The sequence below is a fragment of the Carassius carassius genome, chromosome 31, assembly GCF_963082965.1.
Source record: "Carassius carassius chromosome 31, fCarCar2.1, whole genome shotgun sequence".
NCBI classification, from domain to species: domain Eukaryota; kingdom Metazoa; phylum Chordata; class Actinopteri; order Cypriniformes; family Cyprinidae; genus Carassius; species Carassius carassius.
The window spans coordinates 9,509,217-9,530,831 of NC_081785.1; the positions used below are offsets into that span (position 1 = coordinate 9,509,217).

The window sequence follows — 21,615 nt, forward strand, 5'->3', positions numbered from 1 at the left end:
TGCATGTATCTGATGTACTTGAACATAGATAGCCATCACTACGCAAGAAATAACAATGCGCCGCTAGTTCATTTGTCAGATTTAAATTATGTAAAACTTGCTAAAAAAAGGCATCCAAAATGTGCAGTTTCTCTTAAAAAAATGCAAGACCTAACATATGAATATTATTGTTATAATCTGTTGCAGAACACAGGGTTTTAGCATCATTAAGACGAGTAGATCCGGAAGGAACGGAACTGCGCAGGTTACGTCTTAGGACGGCCCGACGCCGACGTTACAGTGTACCAGCTCCCAACAGTGTGTGGCACATTGATGGGAATCATAAACTTATTCGGTTGGTGTTAAGCATTTCTTTGGTAAAGTTAATGGATAATGTTGCTAATGTCTAGGGTCACACATAATCTGCTCTCTTACACACCTAAATATAATCCTTTACATATGTCTACAAAATAAAATTCCCATCAGTCACAAAGTTTTATTTATCAAATATTTTGTTTTGTTTTATGTTTTCAGCTACCAATTATAGTGTAATAGTCTTGTATTCTTTCAGATTATCAGAATATATGCAAAAAAGTCTGCATGCTTGATCTTGCCCTGCTTGTTATATGTAATGATTTCATGTTATGCTTTTATTGACATAAGTGAATATGTGGTGTAGGAAGAAAGCCATTCCTTAAAACCTTTCCTGTACTATTGGACACAAAAGCATGTTCAATGTTGTAGCCATTGCATATAGTTTTTGTGTGCTTGTGTGGGACAAGTTATTTTTTAATACATGTTGTATTCTTAAATGAGTAACTTTAAATACTTAAATTTGCAGACGGAGAATTGTTATCCATGGGGGAATTGATGGCTTTTCCCAGCTTGTGGCGTACTTAAAAGTTGCCACAAACAACAAGGCTCAAACAGTGCTGCAAAGCTTCCTGTCTGCTGTACAAATATATGGTGTTCCCTCTAGAGTGTGTTCTGACAAGGGGGGAGAAAATGTAATGGTTGCCCGCTTCATGATAAGAACCAGAGGAGCAAACAGACAGTCACACATCACAGGAAGAAGTGTGCACAACCAGAGGTAGGCTTGTTACCTTGTAGCCACATGAATAGTGTTTTCCTTCACTGAAGTTTTTTAAACTGAAGTTTGTTTGTTTTTTATGTAAGAATTGAGCGGTTGTGGAGAGATGTCTTTGACCAAGTAACAGACCTCTTCTACACCACCTTTCTTCGGTTGGAAGATGAAGGATGGCATAATCCGGACCAGGAAGTGGATTTGTTTGCCTTGCACTGGTCTTACATACCACAAATTCAGAGGCATCTACAAGAATTTCAGAGTGCCTGGAATAGACACAGTCTAAGATCTGCTGGCAACAGAACTCCGCTGCAGCTTTGGTCAAATCATGAGAAGGAAGGCTCAAATCAGGTAATTATGCAGTGGGTTTAGTTCTTGATCTCTGCCCGTGTCCTGGTTTTCCTGTTTCTGCCTCACTCTCTGGATTTGTCTGTTTGTTGGATTGCCTGCTGCCTGTGTATGACCTTTGCCTGGATTTTGATTACGATTCTGAATAACACTTTAAATAAACTGCATTTGGATCCTCAAACTTCATGTCTCGGAGCAGTTCATAACAATATGTGCATATCAGAAAGACATTGTATTTGTTGATCAGGAATCAGACACAATATCTGAAAAAGCATTTAATTTATGCGTTAACACGCTGTAAACAACATTTTAAACTCATTAAAAGTTGGAATTAACCATGTCAGTATGAAGAGATTAACTGTCATGCATCAATTATTAATGTGTTAATGTTTACTTTAGGTTTTTTTTTCTAATGCTTTCAGAAATGAACAAATCTTGTAGTATGAACTTGACTGGTTATAGTGCATTGTCACTGAGCAATAAAACAGCTGAACAACTGTAACATTTCATGTTGTCAAAAAAAAAAACCATTGTATTTTCAAACAACAATGCATTTAAACTCCACCCTAATGAAATTTATCCCATAATTTACTCACCCTCATGCCATCCTAGGTGTACGATGTCTTCAATTCTTCAGCCAAACACAATTGGAGAAATAATAAATAACATTCTGACTTTTCATAGCTTTATGGCATTGTTGTGATAAACATGTAACAGTTTCAGAGTGTGTTCACTATTACTGGCTGTTTATAGCTGTTTTGTAATTATCTTCCTGGTCACCAGGGGGCAACGCCCTCAGGTAAGGGGGTTAGAGTACCCATATAAGGAAGAATGAGTGATCTAGCTAGGAAGGCCATGTGGTGGCTTTTCTGGGAGAGGACTCACTCTTTCTACTAAAGAGGGGTTTTGAGTTAAGGCTCAATGGTTATGCCTCTTTTGGCTACTATTTGAGGAACAGTGCGTTTGCAATACTCAATGTAGGCCATATTTCCTCAATTGTGTTGTTTGGTGTTACCCGGAATCCTTGTGTTCAATACGGGCTTAACCCCTGCATCAAATCTTCTTCGAACGGATTTCTTTGGTGGATTATATATTTTTTTTGTTCCAACCTGGCCCAGAGGACTACAAGTTTTGGCTGAGTGGGTTTTTTGCGGTGATGGGACTGTGGTCGCAACTGGTATAATTTTGAACTGAACTTTTGTGCACTATCAATTGGACTGATCATCGCTGGATGGCAGGTTCATTATTTCCATTACACACATATCATCCATATTATCCTTTTATGGTTTTGTGTTTACCTTGTATGGACTGAACTACTGTTGAAGGTCTCATTGGACCAGGTTTTGGGTGATTGTAAGCTATTATTGCTTTATGGTGTTGTGATATATTGTTTTGATATATATTCATTTTGAGCTGGTGGTTGGCAATTATATTTGGATGTGATTCCCCCCTTATTTTTTTTTTTTGTGTTTCATTTTTGTCTTTGATATTAGACGAGTTGCTACAAACAATTCAATATGAACTGCTAGGATTTTGTTAAATGTTACTCCACATGTATTTGGCTGAAGAAAGGAAGATGTTGTACACCTAGGATGGCATGAGGGTGAGTAAATTATGGGGTAAATTTCATTCATGGTTTAAGTATAACTTTAACGGGATACTCCACTTTGAAATGAAAATTTTGTCATCATATACTCACCCTCATGTTGTTTCAAACCTGTATGAATTTCTTTCTTCTGCTGAACAGAAAAGAAGAGATTTAGAAGAATATCAGTAACCAAACAGTTTCTGGTCTCATTGACTTCCATGGTAGGAAAAAATATATACTATGGAAGTCAATGAGACCAGAAACTGTTTGGTTACTGATATTCTTCTAAATATCTTTCTTTCTGTTCAGCAGAAGAAAGAAATTCATTCAGGTTTGAAACAACATGGGGGTGAGTATATGATGACAGAATTTTCATTTCAAAGTGGAGTATTTCTTTAATGCACATGCGTTGAACTACGCTACGCCAAATGTTGGTGCCCACAGTATGCCATTGCTCATGTGCATTTTGAATGACTCGTAATTGTAATGGATGGGCAATTTTAACACAATGTTGCAAGTGTTTGCCTCTGGAAATATTTTCTCTGGTGCGTCATGAAGAAATTCGATTTTGGGCTGCTGCAGAAAGCCATGGGGTGGAATGGCTGAAGACCCTGAAGTAAACTCCAGCACATTCTCCAACGTCAATGGTGTACATTCTTCATCTGTAACACATGTAGAAATTCAGTCTAACAGCTGTACTGTTTGTGCCATTCCAAACAAGCTGACAGTGTATTGGTGGTGGGTATTTCATCTTTTCAGTAAATAATTGTATATATACACAAATAACTAAATTATGTAATCATTCTCCATGCAACTCGTTGAAAATGTGATTCGTTCAGCAGAGAAACCATGGTACTGTGCAATGTTTTGAGAAATGCAATGGTTCAGTATTGACAGCACAAATGCAAAATTTGCAATAATGTCTGAAATCTAATTTAGTGTTAATGCTGTTAAGACAAGCAATGACATCTCTAACTGCTCTCTTCCTTTGGTACCGAGATAGAGATAAGATCTATCAATATTTGTGTGAAATGTCACTTACATTAACCTGTTGGATGAACCACTTTATAAAAGCAATATCACACTTTTAATCATATATAAATATATAGTGAATACAGAAGCTGTGTATAAAACTTTATAGGACAAAATATGTATAAAAAAAAAAAAAAAAATTTTTGCTAATACCTTCAACATCAATGATCCAGTCTCTCCAGAGGCACAAGGTCCTGGTCTCTAGTTCTCTCTTATAGGGGTCTTGATCTGACAGGTTTAATTCAAAAAGTGATGTCAGGTCTGAAGATCTCAGTGGTTTTTTGTCTTCAACAAATATGATGTGAAACAGATCTGTGTGTGTCTGCATTTCTTGAAGTCCAAGGGTGTTAAAACCATCGACAAACCTGTAAAAAAACATGTAGTTTGTACAAAGAACAAGATATGAAAACAATTTCAACAAACAAGAAAGTGTTTGATACTACGTACTGTTGCAGTGCAACATTGCATCTCCCATTAACATAATACTCCACAGCTGACTGTACCAGCATGTCCCGCTGCTTAAGAGTACTAATAGATCTAAAAGCTCCAATTATGGACAGGCAAACTTCTGCCATGTCAATGGCAGCTTTGGCTTCTGGAAGAGTTTCGGCTTCTTTTATCTGAAAAAACAAAAACCGTCATGTTGCAGCTAAAATACAAAAAACACTATTAATGGGGTACTCTTCCAGCATAACTTCTAAATTTTGCTCACTGCAGTTTAAGAAAAATACTTACTTTGCAAAGCATTTCTTTAAAGGTCTCATCATCTACTTCATCCAAGGTTGCAGGATGGGTGGGTTTACCACAAACTTGGAGAAAGAGCTTTTCTGAAAAGAAATGTGGCCCCATTCCTCCATGAATTATACAAACTGATATCATTTGAGATATCTGCCTGTAGAGACCTTTGTGCAAAGCTGTAAAGAAAATTACCAAAATATTTTAATTAACTACAATGACTTAATGTTATGAAATCATTTTAAATAAGACCTTTAGTTCATATGCTTACCTTCACTGTCAAGCCGCAACCTCTTACTATTTTCAGGGCCCACAAATATGCTAGACTGTTGGACAGCCTTAAGGAGCAATCTGAGGTACTCTCTAGTTGGACCACCACCGTCCACAGCCCCCTCTGCCGCTTTTGTATCATCAACAAAAGTCACATCCAGTCTAGCTCCGAGGTTAAATCGTCGCCGACTAAAAGCCTGAACAGTGCTTCTCAGTATGTTGTGGGTATTGCCTTTATAATCCCTTACAACATTGATCTGATTACTAGTGGGACTATCATCATCTATCTTGGCTGAAAGGAGACTCAGTATTGTTTGAAGGTTGGTCCTGGAAAAGAATATTATTATGAATGCAAATGATGACATTGTATATCAAATGGGATACAATCTAGATTAAAGACCCATCTCTTTAACCTGGCATACACATAACATACTAATATGCTTTTATTATCCAAATCCGTTAAAGGATTTTTAGGCTGCATTAATTAGGTAAACCGGAACCGGAAACACTTCCCATAACAACCTATGTACTTGCTACATCATTAGAAGAATGGCATCTACGCTAATATTTGTCTGTTTCTCTCTTGTTCCGAGGTCACCGTGGCCACCAGATCCAGTCTGTGTCCAGATCAGAGGGTCACTGCAGTCACCCGGATCCAGTACGTATCCAGACCAGATGGTGGATCAGCACCTAGAAAGGACCTCTACATCCCTGAAAGACAGCGGAGACCAGGACAACTAGAGCCCCAGATACAGATCCCCTGTAAAGACCTTGTCTCAGAGGAGCACCAGGACAAGACCACAGGAAACAGATGATTCTTCTGAACAATCTGACTTTGCTGCAGCCTGGAATTGAACTACTGGTTTCGTCTGGTCAGAGGAGAACTGGCCCCCCCAACTGAGCCTGGTTTCTCCCAAGGTTTTTTTCTCCATTCTGTCACCGATGGAGTTTCGGTTCCTTGCCGCTGTCGCCTCTGGCTTGCTTAGTTGGGGACACTTCATCTACAGCGATATCGTTGACTTGATTGCAAATAAATGCACAGACACTATTTAACTGAACAGAGATGACATAACTGAATCCAATGATGAACTGCCTTTAACTCTCATTTTTGCATTATTGACACTGTTTTCCTAATGAATGTTGTTCAGTTGCTTTGACGCAATGTATTTTGTTTAAAGCGCTATATAAATAAAGGTGACATACAGGTATAGAGGGGACTATGGGTTAACTGGTACTATAACATTTTAATTCATACTTCTGGACAGTCTCTTCCTGCTCTGAACGAGGGGAGAACGATGCCAGATGTTCATTAGAGGTGCTAGGTTGAACCAATGGGCCCACAGTCCCAGAATTATAATCATCTTTATTATGGTTGTCATTGCCATCAGGTGCAAGAATGGTCTGCATAAACTGATGAATGACATAAAACAGTAAATGACAAGATTTGAAAGATTTGAAAAAAGAAAAAAGAAAAAATTTGTAAATCTACCTCTGCGTCTTCGGAGGAAATCCACTGGACAAAAAGTGTGGTTGGCCCTCTGATATTTCTTTCAAAAATGGTTCTACATAGGTCATTTCTAAGTGGTGGTGATAAGGCTTCCTGAATATGGAACCATTCTGTAGCGTCCTCCACCTCTCCAACGAAGTCAAACAGTGCCTAGACATTTGGACTATTTCAAATTTAAACACAGAAGACTTTGCACACCAAAAAAACAACAACTATAAAATAAAATAAACCTTACCAACCTTAATTGATTCACTTAAAATAAATTTCCTGGTCCTCATTAAGCCACTTGGATATTTTACTTTTAGTGGCACACCATGAGCAAGTTCAGGTAAACTTGCGATTCGCGCTCGTCTCTCATCTATAACCTAAAATAATGCAGGCAAGTTTCAAAGTCAAACTGTAATAGTAAACAAAACAAGTCTTTTTTTTATCTTTTTTTTTGTCTCGGTGTGCGGTGCCTTGTAGCACTGTCACAACACGTAATAAAATCAATTACCAGGACTTTTAATCACTCCCTTTCCCTCAATGCCTAAATGATCTTTTAATAACTATCCAAAGAGCTCAAAAACATGGAATAAGGAAAAACAGCAACAATGTTTTGCACATGTGCATGTCTGTCCAAGTTTAATCTATATTTTTTCTGACTAACCTATTAACTCTGAATTAAAGCCCTAGTATTATTTTCTCTATGATGATACTTTTGTAGAATTCTTCAGCTTGTAATTTGCTTTAAGTTATCTTCTAAGCATCTGCTACGCAAATACACAAGTCATTACAAGTAAATATATAATGTCTTAAAATGGCAGCAACATCCTGATTTCCTCAACTTAGACTTACCTTTCTGCGTCTATTCTCAGATTCTTCGCTATTCATCTTCTGCAGTTCCTGAAACAAATTACAAATTCATATTGTAATGCAGACAGAAAGATTACACAATGTCATCAGAGGATGTCTGTTATAAAGTTTACCCTACATACTTTGGCTTGATCTGCTATCAAAGACTGATTATATTCATCATCCTGCTCCTCACGCATCCTCCGCCATTCACTTAAAGATTCCTGGCAATATTTTGATATAGGAATTAAGAAATATTAAAGACACTTCTAAGAGCACCTACCATAAAACCTGTACCAAATAAATGTGGATGATCCACAAGACCACTCTCTTCTTCAGTTTGATGAACATTATATACAACAAGTAGCACATTTTTTTTTTTTTTTTAGAAAAATAAGAAGCATTTTGAAATGCTAATATTGTGAACCTACAAACTGAAATTATGGCAGAAGAAAATGTTTGATTGTAGCACAAGCTCTTAATGCAAACTTGAAATTTACCATGTCCGTTTTTTCATCTGTTAAATCGATGAACAGTTGGTCAATATTTTCCTCAGTGGGTGACTGGTTGATGAGTGAATCACTGTCTGAAGTCTGTGCATTTAGTTGTTCGTTCTCTAATGTTGGTGGCAGGTGATTGGAACATTCAGTCCTTGGCCTTCAAAAACATGAAATTAAATTTTGTTTCCCTAATGAGACACTGAATATTAAATCAAGATTATGACCAGTCAATGTTCTCCATACCTGCAGCTCTCAATGTGAACCTTAAGTTCATTGAAATTGAACTGTTTTTCACAGGTAAGACATCTCTCCATTGGCCCAAGCATGGGAGATTCACAGACAACCTTAAATTAAAAAGCAATCTTAGAATTTTAGATAACTGTAAATGAAAATAATAAAACAAATAAACTTATTACATTTTAGGCAACACATGTTTTTATCGTAGTGTACTAAGCATAGAATTTAGCAAATAAGTAATTTACTGTAGTAAAAAAAAAAAAAAAAAAAAACCACTTACAGAACTGGACAGTTCTATGTCTTTTTGCATTGGACGTACGTAGATGACAGCATGTCCCATATTTTCTTTTAGAGTCTTAATTGTGTACCCTGTGTTTGGGCAAGGCAACACCACCAGATTCCTAGATCGGGTCATGCCTGATGTTTTTAAAATCTCAAATCCCCCACAGTCACCAAGTTTTGGATATGTCGTTAGAATGTAGTTTTTGAAATCTTCTGCATTGTTTTCATCACCTGTAAAAATGAAAAGATAAAGCAACATTTTTAGAAGCAAAACTTGTTTAAAAACTTTTGTCTATAAACAAAAACTAAACACAATACCCACCAAAAAAATTTAACCTTTTTCTCTCCAAGTCCTGTAGCTTCCAGTTCCTCCCTTTCAAACTTTGTTGGTGCAACACTTTGTGTCATTCTACTTAAGCAGCAGAAAACTCTTGTGAAGCTACTGCGAGGTCTTGTAGAACGACTACACAAGACTACGACGACTTAAAGGTCTCCTGCTAGACCCTCCAAAACTCTAGTTAGACCCTCCCCCACGCACTAACCCCCCAAACCCCACCCTTAAATCCTTCTTGTCGGTTATTGGCTGGAACAGTTTGCTATGTTGCGTGGTGCGGATTAGCCCAGTTTGTTTTGTTTTTCTTGCCCCTTGTGGAGCATGGACTTTTTTACAGTGTGTTCAGGGGACAGGCAGCTAGCAAATACTGAGAAGTTTGCTGTGACAAAATGTTTTGGCCTAAAAAACGTGTGATATCGCTTAGAGCTCCTTTAATTTACTTTACATATTGTACAGGATAGTCCAGGACTTCTGTGGTTTGTTTTATTTAATCAAATGAAATACTTCCAAAATATTTTATATATAAGTGTAGTTTTCTTAAATCCCCTTCTTTATTACATTTAGAAGGGTGTCACATGATAACAATATTTGTGACGTCATTCTTTAAATTGTCACATACTATATTTAATAATAAACTGAATCCCCAATAAAGGCATTTTTGATTTACTGTTTTAACAGAACAATATAAATAGTGAATAAACGCGACCCATTATACCAGCAATCACTTTCATTGACCTGCTAAAATCATGATTTATAACGGTGACATGATCTGACAAAAATCACCATACACCAAGGTTAAAGAGCGGCTATATATTTTGTAAATATTAAAGCAGAGCGCAGCATCGAAACAAACGAATCAGCTGTGGTAAAGCCCTGCATTTCAGCCAGAGCCCGACGGGCCCCGACTTATTTATGCCCCTAGGGCCGGGCTTCGGGCCAATTTTCAAGTTATAGCTCACATGCGGGCCGGGCCTCGGGCCTTTTTTGGGTTATCCTTCTATTTATATTTTTAGACATTAATAAAAATAAAAAAATAAGTTGACGTCGACGATAGAAAAACAAACATAGAAAGACATTTCATAACCTCATAACTTTAATAATATGATAATTCAACCCGTTATAATTACACTGACATGACAGTCTCACGCACGCACGCTTTTCCGTCAGCGCGACCCACGATTATACTTCACTTATATCCACTTATTGTAGTAGTAGCTATTATAGGCCGCTAAGTTAATGTATTAATCATAGCTTAGTTGGCCAACTAATAATTATAAAATGATGATTCATGCAGCGGCGAGCATTTCTGTGTCTGCATCTGTTGTTGCGGGCCACGCAGCAAAGAAGAGAGCGCTGGCCGAGTTTGAAAACATTGTGGAGCAGGACGAGGATGACGACGATGAAGTACAGCAATACATGTGCCTCAATCACAACATGGAAGGTGCTGGACGAGATGTGCTGCTATGGTGGAACAAGCACGAGACCCTGCTACCGCAACTGTCAAGACTGGCTCGCTCTGTGTTTAGTGTCCCGCCAGCAGCAGCAGCAGCAGCAGCGAACGTGTCTTCAGCGCAGCGGGAAGAGTGATAGGTTAAAACCTTCCAATAAATAAATATTTATTAAACTAACTGTCTGTGTGATATGCTTGAAGTGTTTTATATCTATGGATTTTATTGTAGCCAAGTATTAGCGTTAATTTGAGAGGCTTAATTGATTAAATATGTTTTAGGCTACTCGCTGTCGGCTCGGCTGATTAACGTTAATCGTCATTTTAAAAAAAATGTTCCAAACATTTTTCTAAACAAACTTGATAAAGAAATGAAAAGAAACATAACACAAAACTGAGCCCTTTTTTTAATTGCTGCAAATAGGGCAGGCTTCCGCTGTGTAATAAAATAAATAAATAAATAAAATAAAAACACGGGCTCATGTCGGACTCGGGCTGATAATTCTGATGAGCTGTCGGACACGGGTCGGGCTAGGGCCTGAGCATCTCGGGCCAGGACCGGGCTCGGGCCTAGATTTGAGGCCCGTGCAGGGCTCAACAGCAGCGGGCAATGTACAGCTTCTCCCGGCCAAAACACCCACGAGACGATCAACACAGAGACAATCCTGTACTGGGAGAGCAAGACCGATATTGGCGATATTTTGCAACATTGGTTTTATGCGCGCCTGTGTGTGTGTGTGAGAGACTAGGCCAGGATGAGGCAGGTGTCTGACTAAAACAATAACGTTACCTAAGGGTGTACTCGCACTAGCCAGTTTGAACCGTGCCCGAGTGCGTTTGACCACCAAAGCGCGGTTCGTTTGACTAGTGTGAGTGCTCCGAACCGTGCCCGGGCGCGGCTCGATTAGCCGGCCCTGGCCCGCTTGGAAGAGGTGGGTCAGAGCACGGTTCAGTTGGACTCGGGCGCGGTTCGCATGCAGTGTGAGCGCTAACCGTGCTGGAGCACGGAACAGGACGCGTGGGGTCACGGTTTTGTGGCGTTTCAAAAGTGCAGCTGCAAAGTCCTTGCTGCACTTCAGCTGGTACCTTGCAAACCTCCTCATACGAGCAGCACGATTAAGTTACGTGAAAATTTTCGCGCCACTAGGCGACACATCTGTTTGACAACAGGCTGTGGACCAAACGACACAAAATTATCCACAAAGAAAACAGAGCGATGGACTCCATTGTGTTCAGAGAGCGCTGCTCTTCCTGTTTATCCCAAAACTGTCGCGCACCATAATGACGTAAGCGTGCTCCGGCACGAATGCTGAAACCCTCCTATGTGAGTGCAGGCCAGAGGGGGAGTGGGGAGGGGGGACAATCGTACTCGGGCCCGGTTCATGGCAACCGTGCCTAGTGTGAGTACACCCTAAGTTACACCGTACGCGGCGCGACAAATGCCTCGTTTTAAATGGGTAATGTTATTTATCACATGTCAAATTATATGTAATAATATTGGCATAAGTCATATGTGAACAAACACATCAGCATATAGACGAACTACAAAATTTAAGAAAAGAAATAAGCAACTTTTCTTACTGTCCACGGCGTTATGTCCTCCTGGAGTTGGTCGGTCTGGGACATGAGAATTTGAACCACTATCCACATCATTGGCTAGTTTTCTTAAAATATTTGCAATGTCTGCCATTTGTACGTTTTATGCACAACAATTATCAGCACAGTGCCAATCAGCTATTACCATCAATCAGCGCCTCAGAAGCCCACAGAAGTAAATTAAAGCGGGATAAAGCCTTGATTGAGGCGACAGTTGATTGGTTGCTCCCACGTGTGTACTGTCCAATGGCATTTTTTAACTCGATTGACAAATGGATAAAGAAAAGCATTTGGCAAAACGGTAAAGAAAAGCATCTGGCAAATAGAGAGAGAAAAGGTTTGCCAAATGCTTTTAAAAAAAAAAAAAAAAAAAAGCAATTTAACTTGTGCATTTAAATTATTTATTAATGTACTTTTTATTGTTTTATTAATCCACGTTTAAAACATGAATTAAATAAACAGTTTAAATGTGTCTATTTATTCATACATTTAAAATGTTTTTTTTTTATTTATTGTTTTATGGTATTATTAAAATACATTTTAAAACATGAATAAAATAAACAACTTTAAAAATGTCTATTAATTTGTCCATTTAAAAGTGATTTATTTATATACATTTTTATGTTTGAATTATTAAATTGATAAATTGATTCTTCATTTTATTTTTAAGTGGCACTCGTGGTCCTCCATAGTTCTGTAGGTAGAACACTCATTTTTTATATACTCTGTAACTGTTTCACTTTTTTTTTTTTTTTAGACTGTGTGCTTACAGCGACCTGCAGTGGTGACATTCTGAAATACACACACACACACACACACACACACACACACACACACACACACACACACACACACACACTAGTATTTAGACTGGGAGTTTATTTTTCCAACCACTATCTTATAGCCTTCATAATGGGTCATGGGGTTATTTTCAATAGTATATGTTATTTTTAGTAATACGCCCAGCAAGTTAAATGTAGGTTGCGACTGACATCATAGCTGGTCACTTTAAGATAACTATATATTTTAATTTCCTCTAAAATAATGTTAGTTTGTGAAGTAATAAATGACATTACACATTTTATAGACTACTTTTTGATTTTAAATTACTTTTCATTCTAACCATTTATCACATTGATTTAAAAAGGATAAACGTGTACCATATTGATTTAAAAATGCAAAGAAAAAGAAAATGTATTCAATTAATCGTTATTAACAACATAAAGTGCATTAAACATTGCATTACGTCAAGGTTTACCGAATAGGGTTTGTGAATTAAAGGGGGTTTGTGAGTTTAATGAAAAGCCTATAACTCATTAAAATCATAAAAATGTACAATTAAAATAAATCATTTTAAAATAATATTTATTAAAATATAACACTTGCTAAAACATATTTGACATATTTAATTTGTTTACCTGCATGTCATGTTTAGTGATAATCTAATGTGTTACTTAACTTATAACATTAAAATCTCAGTGGTAGTTCAAGAAGACTATTGGGCGGAAGGTTTTGCTGATTAAAAAAAAAACTTACATTAATACATGGTTAGTAGATTACTACTGTGACAGATTTGTGACAATTTAAATAAACATTCATGTTTTTCTATAGCAATTTTATTGTAATTGTTTAAATGTTGAGGTAACACTTCTTAAAACTTAAATTATTATTTCAAATCCAGTGATCAAATACTGTGTGACTAGTGACTTTGTATGAGTGTCCAAAAAAAAATAATTTGACTTTCTGATTGTATATTAGCGCTCATCTATATTAGAAAGGAATATTTAAAAATTGAAAAAGAGGAATTAGGGAGAATCAATAAATAATGAATAATTAAACCTGGGCATCGTGTAGGCTACTAATCAATAAAAAAGTAGCCTAACTAAATACCACATAGTAATGTAGCCTAATCTAATTACAAGTAGCCTACTTGTGGAACCTGATTACGTAATCCATGTTACATGTAGCTAATCAGTTACTGTCCAGCTATCTCGGCAGATACTTTTATACAAAGCAAGTTCGGTGTCTATTCATTGTGGGACATTTCACGTGTGCTGAGGTGAGACGATATGGCTTTATCAGCGGCGTAAATACTCACGCATCTACGCAATTTCCTTGTGTGGGAGAGAGAGAGAGAGATATTCGAACGCCCAGTTTGTCCACAGCTCACATCACGCACGTAGATGTCTGATATTCCGTGCAGGAAAAGTTAGATCAGCTAGTTTGAAAGTTTTCGTGTAGGCTCTATCTACCGGGACCGCACGCGCTCACAAGGTGAAATAATAAACACCGGCGCCGTACACCTTTCCGTCCAGCCACCGTGTAAAGGTCACCAGCGATCATCTCCTATGTTTGAAACAATCGTAATGAACATGACGAGTTTGAAGGCGTTCACCGAGCCGTTTGGTAAGTTCATCCTCTGGTTTGTATACATGCGCTTTATACTGGACACGAGCAGCAAAATGATGGACAGTTGTTGTGTTCGGTGAACTTGGTTTTCAATTTTCGAAATAATGCATTTAGAAAGAGGTGAACATTTACAGGGTAAGGTCTTATGTTAAATATAAACAAACAAGAGGTTACACATCATGGTTTAAGTCATATATGTATGTAGTGTGTGTGTGTGTGTGTGTGTGTGTGTGTGTGTGTGTGTGTGTGTAATTGAGTTGCATCAGATCAGGTGGACTTTCTCTAGACTGAGGGTGCAGTCTGTGGTGTATAAGGAAAAAACTTTAATTATTACAAAAGACTTTCCTGGTGAAGGGGTTTACACTGCAGTATTTGTGTATGATGCTTCTGTTAGTGTATGGGTGGCCATGCAGAAGAAGATCTGTGTAGAGGGTTTTGCCCAGCAGGGTTATATTATGATGTGGTTTACATTTTATCTCTTCAAATGCATCCCAGGCAAGCAGCTACATGCTCTCTGCATTCCCTGGCTGAGCAGAAACAGTCATGAATGGATTCAGGCTACGCAGGTTTGGATTCGTCTGCAGTACTGACTGAGTTGGGCTAAATGTGGCACATGTAGATTATTCTGTCCATGAGCTTTAGTTTATCTCTCTGTAAAGAATGAAAGCATTTGATGCAGATGCTGATATAAAATAATTTTGCTTTAAAAAAATATTAGTATTGGGTATTTTTCAGTGGGACAAAATAAGTGAAAATAACTTTCCGTAGATAACATCAGCTCAAGGTGCTAGGCACCCTTTCCGGTTTTAAGATGACATCAGAGTTTGTTGCTTGTTTTTTCCTTGCCTGTACTTTCAGCAGTCATCATGATTGAACTGAAAGGGCAGCATCCTGTTTCAGTTGATGGGATTTCTTTGAAAATACCCTGTATTTCATGCTCATGCTTTTAGTGAACAAAAATAACTTCCTATTTCCTCTGAATTGTGCCGTTCATGTGAAGTAGCAGTGGCGGTCAACACACACAACATTTTGCGGCACAGCCAGAAGTTAAGCTGTCTGGCGTGGCAGAGACTGGGGTGATGATAACAATGCATAATGTTTTTTTTTTCTGATTTCTGAAGTTGTGCCTCTGCTGTTCCTTTAGCAAACCTCAGAAACATGGAAGTCCAGCTTCATGCTTTGCCTCTGGAAAAGTAAAAATAAAAATACTTGCTGTTTTTGTTTTGTTTCCAAATTTATAAATGGAACTTTTCCTCTGCATTGTTACATGCATCTGATTGAAATGGATTATCCAAAAGAATTGAATTAAATAAAATACAAATAAAACAAATGAATGTATGAATCATTCACAATAAGATCAACAACATTTATTTAGATAATGGATACCGTGGCTTTTATTTAATGCCGACTTTGGTTTTAAAACCGTATCATTAAAGATATCTGTAATTGAAACTGCCACCTGCTAGTGCTGCCACTGAATTACACACGTCATGCTTCTCTCACACACACACACACACACACACACACACACACACACACACACACACACACACACACACACACGTACATACATCACTTCCTTCCTGTCACAGTCATTTTTACTGTCAATCCTCTCTATTTCTTTATGTTGCTTGTTCCGTAATTGTATACCGCTTCAGAGGAGTGTTTGTGAACTGCACAACTTTAGAATCTGGCACCCTTAAAGTGAGGAGCCTTTTTTGCGTCTGACAAAACATTAACTGGTGCTTTTTGTCTTTGAAACTTAGAAATTTAACTGATGGTTTTAGTTCCATGTTTGGGTTTAGCCTTTTTTTTTTTTTTTTAACCTAACCATCACACTACTCGCACACTACTCACTTGTTAATATCTTTATATTGATATGTAAATAATCTCATTAAGAATTCACAGATCAAAAACGGCTAAACTTTGTTTTTGTTTTATTGCAGGGAGAGTGGCTTCTGAACCGGTGGAGGACACAGACCCCAGCAGCTTCATTACAGATATGGTATGATGTTTTTATTTTTCCTAATCATACAGTTGATTCATTTATATGTAAAGAATGTACTTTACTCCATCATAAGACTTTTTTTGGTGCAATGTTATGGATGGATGACGTTGGGTAATACCCACTGACACATCAATTGAATCATATGAATTTAGTTTTGGTTTGGTATAACATGCTACATGAGTTGTCGCCTTTCATATTGTGATCAAACACAATAGATTATGTAGGTTAGACATAATTTTCATCCATGATATGAAAGTAGCATTGAATGAGAGGAGCCAGTTTTGAAACTCACACTCCTGATGTGTGACACTTTCCACTCCAGTCTCAGAGGTTTGTTCTAGCATGCTCTCTGCTCATTTATCTGCACATCTGAAAGTTTAATTTTCCTCCCTTCGCTTCACCGTACACACCCCCTCTCTTCAAATGTGTCCCAACATGTAGAAAGAGGAACAAAAGTGTATTGTTTTCCTATGAGGTCTTAATTCATATGTGTGTGATGTTATTTTTGACCTCTGGGGTCTTTACTGATGTTTTTGTGTGTGTGTTTCAGTCTTTGAGGTCAAATTATCCTGTTCAGGTCACTGATCCACAAGGTATCAGAGGTATTTATTGTTAATTTACATTGTTGCTGCTTGTATTGATAGTGATAAATGTTTAAAAGCATACAATGAATGTTGGATTTATTGGAACAATTCCACTGATCACACTAGAATGATTCTTAGGTGATGAGAATGGTTACTGATTGGTCAGCCTCTACACTTTCCATATAATCGTGTTCAATAGGACATGAAGACATAAAGTGTTAATAAAAGATCAATGGGTTTATACACAGAAAGTTGATCTCTGCCACTCTACAGATCCTGTAACCCTACAGCTCAGCTCTGTTCCCCCTGGATATCTGTTGTCAGCGGTGGACAGGATACGACAGGTGATTCTTTTATTTCTTTGTATCCTCTGGAAATGAGTTGGGTCTGATGTCTTTCTATCATTATTTGCTGAAGTCACATAGCATTTCTGACAACATTCTTATTTATTGATTCAGATCACTCACTGAGTGGTGTACTGATTCTCAAGGACATTTATGTGGGCTGTGTAACAAATATGTGGTTTTCATATAAATGCCAGAGGCCATTTTTATGGTTCACTTGTCAGGGCTGTGGTCATTCCCATTTCACATGTTAGGTCTTAGCTGTGGATTTACTGTACCACAAACTTTAAACTGTACACAGTCCTAGCAGTGTAATATATTTATTATTATTATTTTTTAAATCCCTAAAAATCCTAAACGATATTCTCAATTATCAAGCTGTTTTGATTTTCTGAGCAGTATGACGTCATGCTTCTCAGGCCCCGTCAACGGCTTGCTGTGAACAGAATTGTTTTTGACAAGGTGAAATGGTGTTGTTTTACTTGACCATTGATGAACCAAAATATTTTGCAGACATTTCATGAAGATCCTAAAGAATCATACCAACTTTTAGAAAATGTGCATCTGATGTCCCATTGAATCTGTTGTGCAATGTGTATACTTGAGTCTTCTTTGTTGAGTCTTTAACTTCAATTATACATGCGCTTAACCATCTCTCGCTCTCTTTTTTTTTTTTATCAACCAGCCTGTGGAAAGTGATGGTAGTGCATTTATTCCATCATCTTCAGTTTCATCAGGTATGTGTAAATAGTAGATTACTACCATTCCTACTGTACAAACTGTCACTCAGTTGTCAGTCAGTTGCACTGTGAATGAGCACACTTTGCTTGGTTTCTCTATATAATCCATTCACAATTTGAGGAAAAGTTTAGTTTGTTATGCTGCTAAGAGGACCTCACGTTCACGCCAACTTTTGAGTTCAGCATAGAATAAGAAGGGGAGGGGTCTTGTTTCTTTAAAATAAATATATATTTATTTATATATCTACATAGGAATTATCTGTACATAAAAGGATATACAAGATAAGAATCACACTAAATAAATTCTGTTTTGAAGTATGGAACTAAAACCACTAGTAGTCATTGAATCTTTTGATTTGTTAAAAAGGACTGATTCATTCAGGAAACAAAGAAAGTGACTGATGACTTTACTAATAGGTTATTTAATCATTTGCTTCTTCCTCATCTGATGTTGCTTAACTATGTTCAAAATATAAAAACAAAAACTCATACAGGCAGATATCACTTCAGTGGTACATAGTGAGAAAATGGGTGTGAGAATAGTGTCAGTTGTGTGAGGGTTGGCAGCAGTGGATATGACTGACAGTGATAACTGTAAAAACGAACGGGGAACAAGATCTGAAAGCTGATGTCAAAATAGACCTGTGCATTATGTGAAGCAGTGTAAATGCCAAGCAACAAACCTACAAAAACAAGAAGTCTGTGTTGACTAAATACATTTATCAGTTTCTGGTTAAAGATAAAAATAAGTAAAGTACTCTTTTTCATTCTTTTCAGAAATGTTAAAAAAAATTAGTTTAAGTTAAATCTAAAAATATTTAAAGGTATTTAATGCATTATTGTCCGATTATAGCATTAACAATTAATTGATTTAAGTCGTAGTTAAATAGTTTTAAAAAAGTTAAATAATTATCCCCTCTAGACTGTTGGGGTCTGGTGCTATCATTACTGTTTGCATTCATTTTTTTATTTATTCTGACTTTATGCAATGTCTGCTTTTCTTTTCCCACTCTCTAGACTTCAGTAAAGAACAAAAGCCCTGTAAGGAGTGTATATGTTCTGCCCCTCCACCCAAAATCAGTGACCTCATGAACGACGAAGACCTTCTGTACAGTCTAAGGTTAAAGCTGGATCCGACTCACTGCACTGTCAAAAACTGGAAGAACTTTGCAAGCCGCTGGGGAATGAGCTATGACGAGCTAACGCTTCTAGAGCAGCGCACACATGGTCCCACCTACCACAGTCCTACTCAAGAGTTCCTCCTGCGCTACAACCAGAAACTTGTCACGGAGCTCACCGAACTCTGCCAGCTGTACCAGCGCATCGATGTGCTTCGATTGCTCCAGAGGTGGATGGAGAACGACTGGCCCTCGCGCTGGCAGCAGGCCCATTAGCTGGGACTTCACAATAACTGGACCTCAAAGGAGAAACATGTTCGTGGAAACTGAAATTCTTGGCTGCAGGAATGGACAGCAGGGTCAGAACACACATTTTTGAACAGTGGTGGTACAAAGTCAAGGTAGTACACTGGATGTATTTAATTTTTTTGTTAACCTTTGGTTGATTTTATCAGTCCAAATGCCACTGACTGGTTAGCTGTATTATGTGATAAAAGGGTGAATAACAAATATATGCAGCAGCACATACAGCATACAGCATTTAATTTATTTTTAATACAAACAGTCATCTGCTGGCGGTGTGCCATTGTTGGTGGTCTTATGAAGTTTTCTTAAATTAGTAACATAATGTCACTGGGCTAAATATCTAAATGACAGCTTTTGCAGACTTTATACACTGAAATTCATTCTGCTCATGTTCTGTAAAAGATACTCGTTGTGTGGGGACCGTTTGTGAAGTGGCCAGTTAAAGATTCAAATTTTGAATTTGAGCATGTAAAACATTGTGATCAAAATTCCCATTGCACTGCTCACTGAGCACTTGAATTTAAAGCAACACTATGTAACTTTTTCTGTGTTCAAAACATCAGTAGATCATAAATTCATCTACCAAACCACCTTTTTTATCTTATCCCAAATCACTACGGTACATTTATACCGCTGCGGAGTAACATACCTGTGTGAATCGCCATTTTCATAAACATGGAGAAGTAGCTCTAGCCTGACTACGTCAGACTTTGTACTTCCGCTCGATTTCAGTTCGTTTCTGTACTCAGTCTGAGATAGCAAACTATCTCCCAGATATCCTCCGGCTCCAAAACAGCTGGCCAATCAACGAACAGGGGGCGGGCTGGGAGCCGTGACATAGACACTAAGCGCCAAGTTTAAGATTGTAATTTAGGTTAGGGAAATCGAAAATGACCGCGGATTTTTTGCCAACTGAAGCCCGAACAAGAAGAGTGTTTGTTTCACATTTTGAATGGAGGTGATGTTGTGGCCCTACCCCCGAGTCCCGACAGGTTTTGGGAAAAAAGTTACATTTATCAACTGTTACCGATCGTCAGCGAGAAACTGGCGAGGCCAAAGTCCAGCAAGGTGATGATTGTGAACTGCCATGTTCCCTCCGGTATTTCGCTCGATGGTTTTGTTTCCGCAGCATTCCTGTGTTTACAGTGGAAGTTCAAGGTGGCTGAGCCGGCGAATAACACACGTCATAACCAAACGTTATGCGATACACCATTGGTACACCAATGATTTTAAACTTCAGACAAGCGACCTTCCAATTATGCCCTTCCAGACTCTGTCTACGAAGCAAAGCGAAGTAGCAGAGTTTGGTATTACCAGGCTAAAGTAGCTCCGGTTAGAATGTTCTCCCGCGGGATGCGTGCAGTTCTGTTTATTAACTGCTAGAGTGCCAACATTTACATAGTGTTGCTTTAATATCATGTTGGCATGAATGGCACTTGATTTTTTTATTATTATTATTATTATTATTTTTGTATATTTTAATTTTTTGAGATTAAGAAATATTTAGCATGCCTCTGAGAAAGGAATGGTAAAATAGCGGTATAACTGCAGAGAACAATGGATCTGAAAGTTGACTAGACTAGTTTTAAATTTAATTATTGAAAATATGAGCTTCAAAAATGCAGATTGCATATGTTTCAAAATGTATGGTCAAATGTAAATTACAATGCAGGAAGTAGGGTAGAATGTGACTACATTACCTCCTCTAAACAAGACTCTTAAAAAGTGTTTGGTGTTGTGCCATGTACTCTACATAGCTTTTTATTTCCTGTGTCTAAAAATTGCAGCCTGTTTGTGTGCATTAGGGGTTCCCTGTTTAAAAATAAAAGGTTTTTATGTACAGTATCTGAATATTTGTTATTATTACTATTATAGTGTAAATACAAAGTATTTTTTACATTATGATACATTATGAACTATTGGCATCGCTTGAATGTCAGTGGTCAATAACCAAAATCATTGTAGAAGACTTACTGCTGCACTGTATCTGTTTATCACTGTTATGCATTGAAGATCTTTAACGGGTGCATAACACACACCATTTTACCCAATCTCATGTTAATATTGTGTACCTGTGGAGTAGTACTGCATCCTTCATATCTTCAAAAAGCCTTTAGTTTCATCATATTTATAAAAGAAAGATACCGCTTTACGATTCTCTCTGGAAAAAAGCTGAGCTCCTGGAGGCATGCCATAGGCGGAGATAAAGAGTGATGAGCACTTGACCACCGAATGCCAACAAAACAGACATTTGATGCCGTTTCACTTACCGTCTGCAGTTCTGAATCATGACTGGGATCTTTTATAGCATGGACTGCTCCATCTTTCAGTAT

The 21,615-nt window shown here is 37.8% G+C and overlaps 2 protein-coding genes and 1 long non-coding RNA gene across 10 annotated transcripts; 2 read left to right on the forward strand and 1 right to left on the reverse strand.

Annotated features, from left to right (window-relative positions):
* The first annotated feature begins 209 nt into the window (after positions 1–209).
* On the forward strand, positions 210–1,408 carry LOC132112053 (uncharacterized). The gene is made up of 3 exons (XR_009424876.1): positions 210–334; positions 821–1,069; positions 1,156–1,408. It is a non-coding gene; the product is annotated as an uncharacterized LOC132112053 (long non-coding RNA).
* A 1,894-nt stretch (positions 1,409–3,302) lies between these two features.
* LOC132112055 (G2/M phase-specific E3 ubiquitin-protein ligase-like) lies at positions 3,303–11,905 on the reverse strand. Of its 4 annotated transcripts, none has more exons than XM_059519645.1 (14): positions 11,759–11,905; positions 8,395–8,627; positions 8,121–8,221; positions 7,878–8,034; positions 7,521–7,601; positions 7,381–7,428; positions 6,783–6,908; positions 6,526–6,693; positions 6,292–6,446; positions 5,038–5,363; positions 4,767–4,945; positions 4,479–4,651; positions 4,185–4,396; positions 3,303–3,661 (listed from the first exon to the last, which is right to left on the reverse strand). In XM_059519645.1, the coding sequence occupies exons 1-14, from the start codon at positions 11,865–11,867 to the stop codon at positions 3,414–3,416; spliced, it is 2,316 nt and encodes a 771-aa protein (XP_059375628.1). In that variant the 5' UTR covers positions 11,868–11,905; the 3' UTR covers positions 3,303–3,413. The 4 variants fall into 4 exon arrangements, with proteins under 4 accessions (XP_059375628.1, XP_059375630.1, XP_059375629.1 ...); XM_059519647.1 differs by lacking the exon at positions 11,759–11,905 and adding an exon at positions 8,733–8,857; XM_059519646.1 differs by lacking the exon at positions 7,521–7,601.
* A 1,826-nt stretch (positions 11,906–13,731) lies between these two features.
* LOC132111487 (ectodysplasin-A receptor-associated adapter protein-like) lies at positions 13,732–21,127 on the forward strand. 5 transcript variants are annotated; one of them, XM_059518836.1, is made up of 6 exons: positions 13,732–14,179; positions 16,129–16,187; positions 16,741–16,783; positions 17,048–17,118; positions 17,804–17,855; positions 18,876–21,127. In XM_059518836.1, the coding sequence occupies exons 1-6, from the start codon at positions 14,122–14,124 to the stop codon at positions 19,250–19,252; spliced, it is 660 nt and encodes a 219-aa protein (XP_059374819.1). In that variant the 5' UTR covers positions 13,732–14,121; the 3' UTR covers positions 19,253–21,127. The 5 variants fall into 5 exon arrangements, with proteins under 5 accessions (XP_059374819.1, XP_059374818.1, XP_059374821.1 ...); XM_059518835.1 differs by having other exon boundaries at positions 13,733–14,179; positions 16,741–16,792; XM_059518838.1 differs by lacking the exon at positions 13,732–14,179 and adding an exon at positions 15,139–15,258 and having other exon boundaries at positions 16,741–16,792.
* Positions 21,128–21,615: the final 488 nt, after the last annotated feature.

What these genes read in the sequence shown, in the direction of transcription:
- LOC132111487 (XM_059518835.1), top strand. Translation starts at nt 14,122, where the DNA reads ATGTTTGAAACAATCGTAATGAACATGACGAGTTTGAAGGCGTTCACC. An exon ending in CGGTGGACAGGATACGACAG is followed by an intron (nt 17,119 to 17,803) that starts GTGATTCTTTTA and finishes TTTATCAACCAG; the next exon opens with CCTGTGGAAAGTGATGGTAG. An exon ending in ATCATCTTCAGTTTCATCAG is followed by an intron (nt 17,856 to 18,875) that starts GTATGTGTAAAT and finishes CCCACTCTCTAG; the next exon opens with ACTTCAGTAAAGAACAAAAG.
- LOC132112055 (XM_059519645.1), bottom strand. Translation starts at nt 11,867, where the DNA reads ATGGCAGACATTGCAAATATTTTAAGAAAACTAGCCAATGATGTGGAT. An exon ending in CAGATGAAAAAACGGACATG is followed by an intron (nt 7,602 to 7,877) that starts GTAAATTTCAAG and finishes AAATATTGCCAG; the next exon opens with GAATCTTTAAGTGAATGGCG. An exon ending in TGATAGCAGATCAAGCCAAA is followed by an intron (nt 7,429 to 7,520) that starts GTATGTAGGGTA and finishes AATTTGTTTCAG; the next exon opens with GAACTGCAGAAGATGAATAG.